We start from the raw sequence: 17,464 nt of genomic DNA on the forward strand, positions 1-17,464 counted from the left end.
TGCAAATAAAATAAATTCTATTGAGGTCTCTCTTTCACCCGGTTTGTTGACTGTGATGACCAAAAGCTCACCTGTAAGGCACATTCTTGCTGGTCTGATGTTGATGCAATAGCGATCTCGGAGCAACTCGCAACTAAACTACCAAGTCACTTCAATGCTCTGTGCAAGGATCCATTAGTAATGAGTTTGTCAAAGAGCTGCAACCCTTCTGGACGACTTTACTGAATTTTTCAGCTATGCGAGATACCTTCCCAGATTGTCTGAAAGTGGGATATACTCCTGCCTTCTGAAAAAAGCCTGTGCAGACTCCAGGAACTTGAACAACTACTGACCTGCCATAAATGTTTCCTTTCTAGGCCATATGAGACAAAGCTGGGTAGTCTCACAACTTTCTTTTGATATCCAGCCAAACAACCTCCTGGACTACTTTCAATCAGGCAGGGCTGCATCACATAGACCTTAATACAACAAGTACTTGACGACGCACTCTGTTTCCTCAAATAGAGCAGCCCCTGCCATTATCTTCTTCTATACCTTTCAGATGCCTTTGATACAGGTAATATCCTGAAAGAATAAATGGGCACTAAGGCAACAATTCTAAATTGGATTACCTTTTATTCCTCCAACCCCTTCCAAGCAATTAAAAATGTGAGTTCCATATCATGTGAAGTTAACCTCAGGAATTAATATTGTCTCATACTTTGTTTATCTAGAGACTCTTCGAGAAATCCTCAGTAATGTTCGTATACTTTATCATCAATATGCTGATGATAATTAGAGCCTTATCAAAATTTCCTCCTCAACCAACACCTAGTTGCTTACCAACCCTGCCCAGCATTCAAAAGCAGCTGTCCATCCACAACCTAAAACTCACCCAACTAAAACAGAACTTTTTTAAATCTTACCGCAAAAATTCCTGTGTACCTGTCCAAGATCGGATTAAATCTTGTCCTTCCTAGGTTGCATACTAGTGATTGTGGACAGTGTGAAATGAATAGGATTCATATTTGACAATCGGCTTAATCTACAATCTCATATCTGGACGATGGCTACAAACTCACGCTACCACCTTCGATTACTTTGGGGTATCAGACAGGGCATCCCTAACTAAGACTTTAAGTCCCTAGTCAGGACACTAGTTCTCTCCAGATTGGACTTTGGGAACATCCTTCTAACTGATTTTCACCAAAGTTCACCTGGTCTCCCTCAGACCTATTCTTAACAGTGCCTCTTCGATTAGTTTAGGTTACAAAAACGGTGATCACATCTCTCTTATCCTTCTCACTTGTGAATGGTTCCACATTGGAGAAAGGGCACAATTTAAGACTGTCTGCCTTACTCAGAGAGTCCTTCACAACTCCAAAGCCTCCTATCAGGCTAAGAAACTAAAAATCTCTAGTGTACAACTGTGGTCAAGGAATGTTGAATCCCTCCTACTCAAACTCCTGACAAAGAAGAGTATTGCATGAGGCAGTCCTTCTTCAGTATTTCTACTAGCACTGCAACTCTCTCATCCAAATCAACACATAGCCCCCATGCAGGGTTACATTGAAAGAGGAACTTAAAACCCTTCTCCTCTTCCAAAGACACTTTGGTCACTGACTGCTCTTAACACCACCACCCAATGTCCATTGCCTCTTCTTGACTGTATTGTTCTCCGGTGCACAGTTTCTATTGTTCGTCCACATTAGTTAGAATTCTCTTGTACAGCGCTCTAATTTCCTTGGGCCACATTTGCGCTATAGGATATTGCAAAATAAATAAAAAATGAATGTATAATCCATATATTTAACAAAAGAACTTAACAGCGGTGCATCACTCTCTTTCAAACAATTATCCAAGGCCTCCTTAGAGCAATGGGTCTCGATCCCTAATAATAGTGGTTATAAGTAATGGAACTGCAGTTGGTGTTTCCTGACATTCTTTTGCATTCTGTTCAATTAATTTCAACATAACACCATTTTATTGCTATGTCTCAAAACTTTCAGTTCAAAAACTGTTCTTCACAGCAGCATTTGATTGGTGGGTAACTCAATATGGTTGACCATGCAATGTTTAACACCAAGATTATTAGCAGAGCCTAATCCCAGCATTTGTTGCATTTGTCTTACATTTTCGTTGTAGGAGGAATCCGCTTCTTGGTGCTTCAAACAGGGGGTTTGCTCGTTGGCTTCCTGCGGAATATGAAGATGGACGTTCCCTCCCCAAAGGATGGACAGAGAACAGAAGAATAAATGGATTCACACTCCCTCTGGTAGGGTATGCGAGGCTGAGCCTATGGTGAAGTAGGATGGGCTTCTGGTCTGTGATATGACTGAAAGTAGAGCCTGTGGTTAAGAGGGGAGTTGCCTATCTACCATACGATAGAAGGGCTGTACAAACCACGTTGTGTAGTAGGGTTCACCAATTCAGACAGATTACTTCTTGAATATATCAGGTGCCACATATGCTCCAAGGGAAAGTAGTCAGTAAAATGTAGATAGGACACCCAACTTGGACCAAAGATTGTTTGTTCAACCTCCAGATCCTACTGACTCTCACGGCGTACATTCCACGCACAACACTCACATCATTCCACGTATGCATCATCACTTAAGCAGTGTACCTCCATGACAACGCACATACAAATATATCAAGTGTCATTACTTTGCTGGTGATTATTGCTACATTTATATCTTGATTCATTACATGATTCATTACATTGGGTACATCTTTATTCCCCATATCAGTACATAGTAAAAAGGTAAAGGAGATAAATAGTATTAATATTAAATGATTTAAACTTGATTGAATGGCAATTTAAGTGAATACCTAAAATATTAAGTTGAAATAAAATGTTTTAAGACTCCAGCACACTTCCTGAAAACAAGGGAATGTTTTTAAAGGAGAGGATGGGTGTCCACACACCCAGCAGAGAAGGTAGTGTTCTCACTTTGAGAGCGTAACAGTTCTAGCCATGCTAGAAATGGGAAGGCGGTGTCACTTCCAGAGAATTAGAAAGTGGTCTTTTTCGCAGAAATAGAATGTTAAGTCTTATTGGTTGTGGAAGAATATAAGTCTCACTTCAAAAACACGTGTGTGGAGGCATCTCATTAGAGAAGGTGGCTCACTCTTCCAGAAGAAGAGATGATAATCAATTTTTCAGGAGAGGAGTTTGTGGTCTCACTTTCACAGAAAGTGTGGGGTCTCCAGTCTAAAGGAAGAAAGGAAAACGTCATTGCGATAGGAAATGTCAATGATCTCTTTTTTGGATTAGGAAGGAGTGGCCTTTTAACTGTAGACAGACTGCTGATCTCATTTTTAGAGGAAGATGGAATAGTCTGAAGAATTAAGAATGTGTTTAAGCAAGTTGTGTTTATATAAGGAAGACCATCATCTTTCTCTGTTCTTTATTGCAGGCACGTGCAGTTTCAAACCAGATTGTCCAGTTTCCAAACAATGAAATCACACTGGATAATGAGCGGTCACTCACCTTCATGCAGTTTGGTCAGTGGACAGACCATGACCTGAGCCTTTCTCCAGAGACTCCAGCCAGAACCACCTTTGTTGAGGGCCTGGACTGTGACCACACCTGTGTCAAGGCACCACCTTGCTTCCCGCTGATGGTATTATGCAGACCCTTGTTTACTGTACCATATCTGTTCACATGATAGGAATAGGCTTCCTCTAGTGCATGGGTACCCACAAACTTTCTGTCGGGGACAAAATTACAGTGTGGTTTGTGGCCGAGGGACGCACCCATAGGGGTTGGGTCAGTGGGGGCATGGTCAGTTGGGGTGAAGGGGGGGCTAGAGTAAAAAAATCAAACCTGTTTCAAAACATTAGACAAAGAGACAATGATGTATTTCAAAGCAGATGTAACTACAAAGAACACATTTTGATAATATATTTTCATTAGCAGACAATAGCAATCTTAAGAGCCATTGCATAGCTTCATATACACTTTGACCCCAATTCCATCACAGCCTCTCTCTCTGTCAGTCAGTCTACCTCTCTCTCTGTCAGTCAGTCTCTCTGCCTCTGCCAGTCAGTCTCTCTTTCAGTCAGTCTCTCTCTCTGTCAGTCTGTCTCTCTCTGTCAGTCAGTCTATCTCAGTCAGTTAGTCTCTCTCAGTCAGTCAGTCTCTCTCTCTCGCTATCCCTCTCTCTCTCAGTTAGTCTCTCTCTCTCTCAGTCAGTCTCTCTCTCTCTCTCTCTCTCTGAGTCAGTCAGTTTAGTCAGTCAGTCAGTCTCTCTCTCAGTCAGTCTCTCTCTGTCAGTCTCTTTCAGTCAGTCAGTCTCTCTCTCAGTCACTCTCAGTCAGTCAGTCTCTCTCTTCTCTCTCTCTCTCTCCCTGTTAGTCTCTCTCTGTCAGTCTCTCTCTGTCTCAGTCAGTATCTCTCTCTCTCTATCTCTCTCAGTCAGTCAGTCAGTCTCCCTCTCAGTCAGTCAGTCAGTCTCTCCCTGTCAGTCTCTTTCAGTCAGTCAGTCTCTCTCTCAGTCACTCTCAGTCAGTCAGTCTCTCTCTCAGTCACTCTCTGTCAGTCAGCCTCTCTCTCTCCCTATCAGTCCCTCTCTCTCCCAGTCAGTCTCTCTCTCTCTTCATGTCAGTCTCTCTCTCTCTCTCTCTGTCAGTCTCTCTCTCTCTATCAGTCTCCCTCTTGCTCTTAGTCAACCAGTCTTTCTCTCTCTTAGTCAGTCTCTCTCTCTCGTAGTCAGTCAGTCTTTCGCAGTCAGTCTCTCTGTCAGTCTCTCTGTGTCTCTCTCTCTTTCAGTCAGTCTTTCTCTCCCTCAGTCAGTCTGTCTATCCCTAAGTCAGTCAGTCTCTCTCCCTCAGTCAGTCTCTCTCGCTCTCTTTCAGTCAGTCAGTCTCTCTGTCAGTCAGTCTCTCTCTCTCTCTCTGTCAGTCAGTCTCTCAGTCAGCCAGTCAGTATGTCAGTCTCTCTCCCAGTCAGTCTCTCTCCCAGTCAGTCTCTCTCTCAGTCAGTCTCTCTCTTAGGCAGTCTCTCTGTCAGTCAGTCAGTCTCTCTATCTCTCTGTCAGCCAGTTTCTCTCTGTCAGTCAGGATCTCTCTCAGTAAGTCTCCCTCTCAGCCAGTCTGTCTCTAAGTCTCCCTCTCAGCCAATCTCTCTCACTGTTAGTCTCTCTCTCTCAACCAGCCAGTCTCTTGGTTAGTCAGTCAGTCAGTCTCAGTCAGTCAGTCAGTCAGTCTCTCTCTCTACTCTCTCCACTCTCTCTCTCTCTCTCTCCAATCCCACACTCTCTCTCTCCACTTTCTCTCTCTCTTCACTCTCTCTCGCCCTCGCTCTCTCTCCACTTTCTCTCTCTCTCTGGGGGGCCATGGGTACCGCGGGCCGTACAGTGAGTAGCAGGTCTCTAGCTGCTCTCCTTCCATGCTTGATGCAATCAATTAACAATTGAATTAGTAAAGTAAATTATTCTATAAGCTAGCCAATAGTGCAACGGTTGAATGAAACATTAAGGCCGTCATCTACAAGACAGCTGTAATAGAACAACTCCCAAACAAATTAGTTTTCAATCTGAAGAGGGTCAGGGTGTTGCACTTCATTCTCCCTCCAAATGGCTAAAATGAGGTCAAACAATTTCTCAGGATTTCTCAGAACCAGGTCCATAATTCTGTAGCGCTACTTGAAAAGTTCTGGATCTCCTTCACTCTGAATCTGTTGAGAGAATATGCAAACATTCTTCTTCTTAAAACATCCTTATGACATACTAGGGTTCTAATGAATTGGTAATACATAATCTGATTGCATAATCTTCACTGTTTTAATATGAACCCAATTGTTACATTGTTCTTGAAAGCACTCCGATATCATCGCGGGAGATTGCTTACATTTACAAAGTGTTTGTAGAAAATACAAAATATTTATTAAGAGAGTCTAGATTTCATTTTGAAGTAAGAAAATGAAGATTCCCAGCCTTCAAATCGCAACCTGGCATGATAAATCATGAGTGCCCAACCTATAATCTGAGGGTGTGATTGTTGGTAGGTATTCACAAATATACATATAGTGACTGTAAACAGAACTAATTTACTTACTTTATAGATATCCTGAAAATGTGCACTGATCTAGCCATTCTGGATTTATTTCTGACAGTCCAGCTATAGTTTATCTGTCAGATACATCCCTCTTGTAATTATAAGGGCCATCTGACCGTTTTTTCCAATGAGCAACAACAGTAACCACCACTATGTCCTCACCACCAGTAACATTCCAATGGTGCTCCATCAAAGGAACCTTGAGATGTGACTTTCCAATTGTCTATCAAAGACCTTCCAAACATTCAATGCCAATAACCGATTAATACAACAATCAGTATATTGCCACCTGGGACAACCTATCAGTAGACCCTGAAATGTCTCATACCATAATCAAAATCAAAGAGTCTCTGAATCGCCCATTTAACAAAACAACATTTAAATGTAGCCTACGAGGCTAATAAAGATTTTTTTTAAAGATTTACTAAATAAATAAATTAATAAATAAATAAATGCTATCTAGGATGTCAAGGTCTTCTTCTTTATTACTCAAACCATAGAACTACCTCAGAGCTTTCAGAGCTCTGCTTTTAATGTTTATTACAAAAATTCCCATACAAGTTGTACATCAACTTTTTCTCACTGATGCCCCTATATCTCCTGTAGCCTAATCAAAAAACACCAGCCTACTATATCTCTGCCTTTTAAAATCCATCCATGGAGGTTTATGATAACTACATTCAAAGCTGTATCTATAGAACCCATACAAGATCTCTACCTCTTCTTTCCCATAGAGAGATGTTTAAATAGTCCCCTGGAATAATATATACAAAGAACCATCACCCACACCTACGTATAAAAAGTATCCTCTGAGGTTCAGAGTCTTCTTATTCAATCCACGCAACCCAAAAAATACCTCTACCTTGTAAGACGTTTCTATATCTCCACTGCCAATAACCACACTCCTATACCACTGCCCTATCTCTACCTCCAACAACTCATCAGGTAAGCTCTATCCTAGATAAATCATTCAAGTACCTACCAAATATTGGGTTCCTTCAAAGTGGCATTTATACTCAGATCGCAACTGACTTTGTGCATTTACCTTAAAATGTCATCTAGTCCTATGACAAATTGCCATCATATCATATATCAGAATAACAGACTATCTTCTCCTGTGATGTTTTTAATGCAGATTCCACCCAATGATCCAAGGATTGCAAACAGAAGTGACTGCATTCCTTTATTCCGCTCGGCTCCAGCTTGCAACGAAGGATCACCTGTCCGTGAACAGATTAACATTTTGACATCATTTATTGATGGAAGCCAAGTGTATGGAAGTGACATGGCATTGGCAACCAGACTTAGGGATCAGACAAACCAGTTTGGTCTGTTGGCTATTAACCAGAGATTTACTGATAACGGCCGAGAGCATCTTCCCTTTAACACCATGGGAGAAGACTTCTGCGTCCAAACCAACAGATCTTCGGGCATTCCATGTTTCTTGAGTGGTGAGTAGCATCGTTTCTGCCTATAGTGGAATTGTATACTCAATTTTACATCCAAGATTTCTGAAAACTTTAAAGTTTATGTTTATGTACTTGAAAATATTCTACTGAATTTCAGAGAGCAACAAAGCACGATTGCCTGTTCTGACAATTGAACGTGTGTCGTTTTAATGTTATTGAGCACCAGAAATGCAAGGTCTCCTTACCAACTCTTATTCCCATTACTCAGAGGCATAAACTGTTCTGCCAGCTGCCATAGGCTTACCATATCTTGGGGCCTCCATGGGGTGATCAATGTACAATCAGTCCTGGATCTTCTTACTTATTTCATTCTTCGAGGCTATTTGTCTTTATTTATTTCTTTGCTATTTTTAGATTGTCCAAAATTTCAACTGATGTTAGAGTGAGAGAAAAATAGAGAAGGTATAAATGTGAAATGAAGAAAATAAACAGGAGTGATGTGTGAGAATGCAAAAACAAAATGAGCTTTGGGAAACAGCCAACATTTAGGAAAACCTTTGACTGTGGTAACAAGAGCTAACAGTTTCATGGCTGGCAATTCAAGAAGGACTCACTTTCTTTGCAATGTATTATCTACTGATATGAGAACAAACGGATGAATGAATACACTTACATATCATAAAGTACTAAAGTAAAAAAAAAACTTTTTGAGTGTGGAGCCAACCATGTTGTTGCCAATAGTCAAATTTATTGTTGGCCAATTTGGTTTCCTGTTGTACTGTGGTTTCTTTATGAACTGCCCATGATAGACCTGTGGGCCCTGGAGAGGACTTTAACCTGCACTCTTCGGTGACTGTCGGCGACTGCGGAAATTTTATAATCTGTCTCTGTCTCTGAATCTGAAGAGTGGGAAAAGTTCAGGTTTTGCATTTAAATAGCTCTTGAAGTCGATCGAATACTGGTGGCAGCTTGGTTTAGTGACTCTTTTTGCCTGTGAACATACAAACATTTCTAGAGTTGGGATTTCCTCAGTGGGAAAAAGCTGCAGGCTGTAGTTGCAGTGGATTGGACATCGGCCAATGCTGGCTCGACGGCGGTACCACTGAATCGCTGCTGCGGAGGAGAACACATCAGGACTACAGCAAACTCACCCCAGCGGCGATGCACCCACTGTGGACCAGCTTGGCAGGTTGTTTCCAGTCCCACGCTGGTTCTCAGGGCAAAAAGATGGCAAAATGTTTCTTAGTCCCAGGTTTCAGCAAACCTTAGAAGGAGTACTCTTTGACACCAGCCAAGTGTCCAGGACCACAAGGATAGCACTTGCTGATCAATACTCACTGTAGCAGAAGGGTCCAGGGTATGGTAATTTGGAACTGGTGAGCTGGATATGCAGGAAAAGGCATCTAGAAGCTTGTGTATCCCTATAGCCCAAACAGGAGGTCAGCGTTGTGAACCTTGGAATCCGCTTCCTTGTTCTGGGTCAATAAAATAGAGCAAGTTCAGCCTACAAAGCTGCTCTATGGTCCCAGACGCAAGACCCAGTCCTCTTCTGTTCTTCCACAGGCTCAGAAGTGATCTGGGGAGGGTGCTGTGGATGTTATATTTATGACTGGCACCAACCTGTGGTTGGGGCAACTCATAGGCACTTTCTAAACAAAGGAGTAGTAGTTCCCAGAGGTGACCCTATCCAGTTTTGTCATAAGAACAAAGGTCCCTAAACAGAAATAGAAAAATGTACCACATAGGGAATATATATATAATGCCTAGGAGCTGTCCAATCAACTTTTAAAATGTAATTTTATTAATTCATGAAATAAAAAATAATCTGTACGGTTAGTTACCCCCAAAGGGCGCACTTCTACAGTTATAAAAAAACACACACACAGGCAAAAAAAGTGACTGACAAAAAATACACAACTCTGTAAAACAGATCACTTCTTCTCTGTGTAGTGAGCAGATACAGCGAAGCCAAGGCGGGCCTTGAATTCACGGTATATCCAGGGATGAATTTATTTATTGGGTATCGATCACACTGGTGTTTTCACATTCACAACAAATTACTTTCATGTAGATTTCCTGATATCAACCGTGTGGGAACTTCATTGGTGAAGGGGAGTACACTCTACTGGATATCCCTGCAAGTCTGTATTGGCCGATGTGACGCCTTAGCATGCTGCCAATGTATGATACATAAGATCTTTCCTACGGTTCTCATATTGATTTATTTTCTTGTCATATTGGTTTATATATCCAGGCAAACAATGTATTGTCCTGGGGCTGATCCCTAGATTTGAGTGGTATGAAACGTTGTCGACCTAATCACTCTAACCAGCCTGATTATGAAGAATGAATTAATGGGTGCAGCAGCATTGTGTTTTATGGAGTTCTGTCTTTAATTCTTTTGTCTGCATGTGTGTTTTTGATACCTTTGAAAGTTCACCCCATAAGGGTAACTACCGCTTCAGATTATTTTTTATTTTATGTATTATTAAGATGATGTTTTAAAAGTTGTTTGGATGGTTCCTGGGCATTATTTATAACTTCCTTGCATTATATTTTTGTATTTCAGTTTATGATCCTTTGTTCACTATAGCATAATACTACTCTTGGTCCTTACACTTGGTCCTTACACGTACTTCGGTTTTCATTTGTCTGCAAAACAACCTACCTACGACCTACCTATTTTTGTAGCACTTCCTTTCTGGTCTACTACAAACAATCCCACAGTGCCCTTTCTCCCTAAATCCAACATGGCAGAACATTTCTTCCCCTGCTGAGAGCTACCTGTGCCCTCCTAGAGGTGTGGCTATGGAAATGGCCAACCCTTCCCCTGTGGTTCTGAGGCAGCTCCCTCTCCTGTAGGGATTGGGACCAGCCTTACTAGAGGACCAATCCAGGGTGGTCTGGCCTAGGTGTGATCTACATCTACCTTAGATAGGGTAGGTCGACCTTTAAGTCCACCAAGTGCCTGGGCACATTTTCCAAGCTATCCTGTCAAGGAGAGGAGAACGCCTACCCTCACCCAAACCACCGGTCTTTGTATTGGGATCAATTCACGGCTCACTGCCAGGGAGCCATCAGCAGCCAGGTGACAGTGGAATACTTACAGAGAGGCCTTAGATGCTTCAGTATAACTATTTAAAAGAGTCTATGGAATTGTTTTTTGCCGTTAGGAAACCAAAATCAGCATTAAAATGTATAATAATGTATCCCAGTGCTTCTCTACGGAAGGAGCTAGCATTGCCACAATGAAAATAGCTTTTAGGCTGTTTCACCTTAAGGACATGTGGTACAGTAAACCTTTATATGTCCTAATTTTAAATACCATGCATTATGTCTTTATGGGCACTAAGCCCTACCTCAGGGCTGACTTATTAGTATTTCAAATGAAGGTTTAGGTCCGTCCAAAGGGTATACGTTTATAGGTCGAATTGGCAGTTTTAAAACTGCTTTGCCAGAGCTAGGCCTGGGGTCGGGACTGCTGTAACACGGCCATGGGCAGCACAATAAGTGCTGCAGTACACCAGGGATATTTAACTTACAGACTCTGGATACATTTTGGAGGGACCAAAAGGTAAGTCAAATATGCAAATTAGGGGTATGCCACTATCATCATGTTGAAAGAGCTAACACAGGCACTTTATTCCACTGGTTAGCCAGGGCAAAGTGCACAGAGTTCTGTAGCCAGCAAAAACAGCCAATGCAACAATCTGAGGGAATACCCAAAGGATGGGTATCCACATGCAGCCTTAGATGTGAAAATAATACTTTGCTCTGAATTATAGTTGTTAAATGACAGGAGTGCTAATCTTGTCTGTAATGCTTTTCTTTACATCAAGGTGATCCCAGGACGAGTGAGCAGCCAGGCCTCACAGCCTTCCACACAATTTTCATGCGAGAACACAACCGTGTGGCCAGGGAGCTGCGGCGGATGAACCCTCGATGGACAGGAGAAACTCTCTATCAGGAAGCCAGAAAAGTTGTAGGAGGCATTCTCCAGGTATTCCAGAAAGTACATTTATATGACTAAATTTGAAACCGTTAAATGTGTGTTGTTAAGACCAAAAACAATCACCTATGCAGAAGTAGCACATATAATGTGCCTGAAAGTAGCATGAAAACCATGGCCTGACTATGCCTAATAGTAGTGTCTGGCAGTTTTATGCACCCACGTTGCCAGTCCCCACCAGAGAAGGATTTTATGATACTTTGTATAGTCCATTGTACTGACCACAGTGTTAGCTGCACCAGCTTTAGTGTCAACCTCAGCAGATATATTTCACAGTACGATGTGACAAAATGTACTTCTGCAAAAGGTGTAAGGGAGAAGAATGGAAGCGTTTTATGTATTAACTGGTGCATTTGTAGTGTAGTATCCTGGATGAGTTATTCGTAATTGTGCAAAAGCAGGACTGACCAACACGGAAAGCTAAACCGTACTACATGGTACATCCACCTTTAAAGCCTGTTGAAGTGTAGTTTTCTTGTTGGACAGTCCTATTTGTGACGGAGTCAAAGAACAAATTAAATCCTTTCCAAGCAGGATGGAAGCCTCCTCGTACAAACACAAGTGCAACATTGGGAATGATCTAGTATTGAGTACATTGACCTGGGTAACAATGTTAGTGAAACAGTGCAGGGTAAACTCTACACACTGAAGCAGTCAGAGTACATTGTAACACAGAGTGATCTATTCCTGGTGAAACTATACTATAGTTTACAAGAGTGAGAGAGATCTACTACTGCTGATACAGTATTGACTGTCTAATTTTCAGAGTTATCTGTCTAACAGTGAGAGTGGTTCTGGCTTTAGATACCATCCTGGATTGAGTCGCAGTGAAAGTGATCTTGTGCTCGTGATACTGTATTAAGTAACACTGAGAGGCATTATATGGTGTTGATATTGTACTGTGGAACAGCTGCAGATGCTGCACCCTATGTTAGTGAGAGGTCCTGTGCTAGTTACACTATACTATGTAAAAATGAGAGTGAACCTGTGCTGGTGATACTACACTGTGTAACAATGTTACTGAACCTATACTGGTGATACTACACTGTGTAACAATGAGAGTGAAACTGTGGTAGTGAGAATATAGTGTATAACAATGAGAGTGAACCTGTGCTGGTGATACTACACTGTGTAACAATGAGAGTGAAACTGTGATAGTGAGAATATAGTGTATATCAATGAGAGTGAACCTGTGCTGGTGATACTATTCCGTGTAACAATGTTACTGAACCTATGCTGGTGATACTACACTGTGTAACAATGAGAGTGAAACTGTGATAGTGAGAATATAGTGTATATCAATGCGTGTGAACCTGTGCTGGTGATGCAATACTGTGTAACAATGAGAGTGAACCTGTGCTGGTGATGCAATACTGTGTAACAATGAGAGTGACCCTGTGCTGGTGATACAATACTGTGTACCAATGAGAGTAAGCCTGTGCTGGTGATACTATTCTGTGCAATAGGGAGAGTGATTCTGTGCTGGTGACACTATGCTGTGTAACATTGTGAGTGCACAAAGCATGCCAGACCACGAGAACACAAAAGTTGATTCTCAATTAGCTTGTCCTCATTGGACAGCAGCGGCTGTCAATAACCTAGGCACTCTGACTCTGTACCAAAGGCCTAAAGGGTTCAGTTATAGCTACCCTAATGCATAAACTACCACAGCATCTTTCTATTTTTATGCAGAAAAAGATCACCAGACCCATCTAGTCTTTCCATGTGTATATTTCTGCAACACTGTAGGCACAATACAGTCTCAGATTAGGTAAAAGCCTTGCATCCCCTATTGGCTGTTTGTTTTTATAAATTTAAAATATCCTTGTAATGTTTTTTTTCTTCCAGAAAATAACCTATAAAGATTACATCCCCCTTTTGATGGGCAATGAAGCAGCTGCACGAATTATTGGTACCTACCGGGGATACAACGAGTCCGTGGACCCACGAGTAGCAAATGTGTTCACCCTCGCCTACCGCTTTGCTCATGCCTCCATCCAGCCCACGATCTACCGCCTGGAGGATGGGTACCGCCCGCTGACTGGGGCAGCTTCTGAAGTTCCACTCCACATGACTTTCTTCAACAGCTGGAGGATCGTGAGAGAAGGTAAGACAGTACCCCATCTTTCTTGCCAAAACAGCACGTACAACTCCTCCACGCACAGCATACTAGGAGGTAAAGGACAGGGATGCACAGAAAATCCACTGGAAGGCTGCCCAACATATGTCCATGGAGAGTCATGAACAGACAGTGATGTGTTATTTTGCTGGGGCTACACCTATCAATTATAAGTCATTACCAACTTAGTAATGTTGACAAAAACGGTAGCGGAGGCACAGCACTGAAACTGAGGTTTCTAAACAAATACAGCCACAGGAATAAAATGTGTGATAAAGCATCTAGTAGGGTGGGAAGGAAACTCTTAGACTCATCTTACATGGACACTCCCTGTTACAATAGTCTTCAATGAGGGGTGGCCATCTCTGGATATGATCTTACAAACACAATGAGCCAAATGTACAGGACAGTGACAATGAAGGCTCTGTCCAATTGCCGTCAGGAGCTTAGCTGCTCAATTTAGAGCTCAGTTTACGGCACATCCACTTCCATCCCCACCACTGAGCCAGTCAAGCTAACTCCATCAAAAATGGTCATAGTTCATCACCCTTGACAGATCAGATGCACCACTAAGTGTTGCAGAGCCAGCATCATGAAGGATTGCTCTTTAAAAGGCTAGGCAACTATCATGAAAAGATAATTAAACTGTTGAAAACATTCATGGAAATTTACCTGAATGTTAGGGAGACAACGTGTCTGGGCACTGACTCCTTGCCTTACTTTTGTTGGGTACATTTCCAGAATCCATATCAAAATACCATCATCCGAGAAAGGTATTGATGCAAAGTCCACCAGTCATTTACTCCCAAATATGCCTCACCCTGATAGAATGTCAAAATATTGGGTATTATGGTATGAATATCAATTACTAACATATTGTAACATATCGTAAAGGTGAGCATATATATGGAAGAATAGATTTACTATTTGTTTTTAACTGAGTTTTTCATAGTTAAGGAAGACGTAAAAATCTAGTCACAGCTCAACAGGTGATCTGCAAAATAGAATGTTTAACAGACATTTTTTGCGTGCAACCAAGGGTTCAGTCAATACATCAGAGATGTTACTTAACTGTGTAACTCATGAGCGCACCCTATTATTTAGGATTCTCAATGTGTTGACTAACAACATTATCATTGCTAAGCGGGCCTAAGTCTTCATGCAAATTTTTCCATGTTTCTAAGTTTTCCCGCTCCAGGGGGTCTGTGCTTACTGCAATCATGCATATTTTTCTCACTAATGACTACTCACTAACATGCTTCTGCCACTCTTTAAATCTCAGTCCCCCAGCCTGTTTCTGAAGGATCACCGTTCACATTTTAGTAAGAATGAATCCTAGAGTCATCAAGCAGAACTGCATGTGCATAATTCTTGGTTGTGGGTGTGGGTGTAGGCCCAGAATGCAGTGTTTAAGTTCTAATTTAACTAGTTAACCATTAGTCCTCTAAAGAGCTGGACTACCCCATTCCAAAGTATCTATATCAGTTTTCATGTCCAAGTCATGTGGAGTAGGTCTTTGGATTGAAATAGGTTCTATGCAGGTACCTAATGTGGGTGAGCCTGAACCATGGGTTTCTGGATACTATATGAAAATAACCAAACACCCTAAACCACTGGTGGTCAGTGTGTAGTCCCTGTCCCATTTAACCCTTATCTGTAGATCCTGATTTGGTCAGTTAGGATATACCACCCTGTAATGTGTGAAAAGGGGACAACCATCCAGTCTCAGTGTCAGTAAGGGCTTTAGGGTGCTAGATTCTGGTGATTATCTGGAAATCACCTCCAATTTGGTGGGTGTGGTTTTTGACAATCGTGAGTATAAGTGGAAATGACCCAACTTCATCCCCTATAGTAGTCAAGCTCCTTCAAAAATGAATACCACTACACCGTTATACAAGTCCCCCTTCATGTCACACTCACCTTTGGTCCTTTACACTGCCCTTACCGCTGAGAATGGGCGGAAAATTTGTTCCGCTCGTGGAATTTGCGAATTTTGGGCAATTTCACGATCCGCGAATAGCGAGAAATTGCCCCAAAAATCCGCAATTCACGGATTTGGCGGATTTTATTTTTTTGTTCGCGCTTCAAAAATACAATCTTGCGCGCGAGGCATTGACTTACCATGATTCTGCGTTCGCTGATGAGTTTTCCTCCCTGTTCGCGTGTGCGGCGAGGTTTTGGTAGCTGGCCGAGCGACGTCGCGATCGCAAACACGTCATTGTGACCCAAAACAGGAAATTGCAAACGCGAACACGTCAATGCGACCTGAAACAGGAAATTGCAAACACGAACACGTCATTGGGACCCGAAACAGGATAAAGGCATCGCGAGCAGGCTAGTTAAATGAAAACAACATGTTCGCGACCGTTGCGACCGCATGCGCATGTTCTCACTCCCTAACTGGTAAAAAAATCTTGTGAACTCGCAAAAAAAAATTTGCAAGCTCGCGGAATTTGTGAATCGCGATTACGAATTCGCAAATTCCGCCAATGCTTACTTACCACCGTGTAGAGCTTGCAGAACTTTAGAGACCTCCATAATGGGACTAGGTGAGAACGCAGTGTTTTCTAAATTGCTAATCAGGACAACCCATCCCAAATGTTTGAAAAGAGTCTGATCACTGGATCTCTTGCCAACAGGGGAGAAAAACTGATATTTAAGGGGTCTGTCTCTGAGATGTTTGTCTAATAACCTGCTTTGTCTTTCCTGTATTTCTGTTAGCGAATCGGGAAGTTGTTGTAAATGGGAAGCTAATCAATAACTGTCAATCACGTTTGTTTAGGCTCTGACTCTCATAAGGCAGGTTTAGGGTAGCCAGTTTGATTATCGGGCACTTTCACAGCCAGAGCATAGATGGAATAATACTATTCAGCTCTTGGAATATTTTCCTAGAGAACAGAGTAAAACTTCTTGAAATACACACGAGCAGGTGGATAGTACCACCATCTCCACCAAGGCCACCCTACTCAACAAAGACTGGGAATTTTGACCAGAATGCCACCAAGTTTCGATTCTCTGGATTTACTCAGCCCTTGTTTGCTTCAATGCAGCATTCCTGGTCTTGCGAAAATGATGCCTAAGTATTTAAAAGAAGGGTTCTGCCACATGAGACCCAGTTCATGGTAAACTAAACTTCTTCTGTGTGCCATGTGGCCAGAGTACATAATTTAGCCTTATGCCAACTGGTGTGCAAACAGTCGTGTTGCTGAATATATAAAGTATATGGAGCATTCAGAGGACCTTCACTGCTTGATCTTTCAAGAAAATCAAATATTGAAAATAATATATATAAAATATTGTGGATGATGTGTAGGGGGGTCTCTTACACAATCCTCCACTGCACCACCTTACTTCCCTAACATACGCTAACAGTTCCATTACAGGTTCCAAAAGAAAAGTAATAATATCTTTATTTGGATATAAAACAACATCCTTAAAAGAACATCAATTTTATTCCTCTTTGCATAATTTGGAACTCTCTTTAATGATCAGGATTAGGACTGGTCACTTTTTGATTTCTCTTTGAACAACCAGCTAAACACCCTCCCAGACCTTCCACCCCATGCACATTGTCATTTGGAATGTTAATCATTGCAGTTTAGATTGTCATCTTTCAGGTGTTCATGTATTTATAGCCTTTGCACTACTTCTTTCTCGAGGGTGGTCATCTTCCTCTTGGTCTCTTTTATATCTACCTACAGATATTCGCTGACCCCATACATGTTCCTATACATGGTGTCCGCAGTAGTGCTTTCATTGCATTCTACTCTATTACCCTGTTAGAGGCTGTTCCCTAATTGTAAAATATTCATCAAGTGTCTGTGGTGTGTCTTCATGAAAATTCACATCTTATATGGCCTCCACTCTTAACTTTCAGTTTGGCACTCT

The 17,464-nt window shown here is 41.8% G+C and overlaps 1 protein-coding gene across 1 annotated transcript in view; it reads left to right on the top strand.

Moving 5' to 3' along the window:
* LOC147729747 (eosinophil peroxidase-like) overlaps window positions 1-17,464 on the top strand; it is a 45,578-nt gene that overhangs the window by 14,487 nt on the left and 13,627 nt on the right. Inside the window, exons 5-9 of the mRNA XM_086954634.1 lie at window positions 2,125-2,254; window positions 3,399-3,605; window positions 7,175-7,490; window positions 11,288-11,448; window positions 13,306-13,564. Coding sequence (XP_086810760.1) covers window positions 2,125-2,254; window positions 3,399-3,605; window positions 7,175-7,490; window positions 11,288-11,448; window positions 13,306-13,564 — 1,073 coding nt within the window. The remainder of the gene's footprint in view (window positions 1-2,124; window positions 2,255-3,398; window positions 3,606-7,174; window positions 7,491-11,287; window positions 11,449-13,305; window positions 13,565-17,464) is intronic.

Source organism: Lissotriton vulgaris, chromosome 2_1, assembly GCF_964263255.1.
Source record: "Lissotriton vulgaris chromosome 2_1, aLisVul1.2, whole genome shotgun sequence".
In the NCBI taxonomy this organism is placed as follows: Eukaryota; Metazoa; Chordata; class Amphibia; order Caudata; family Salamandridae; genus Lissotriton; species Lissotriton vulgaris.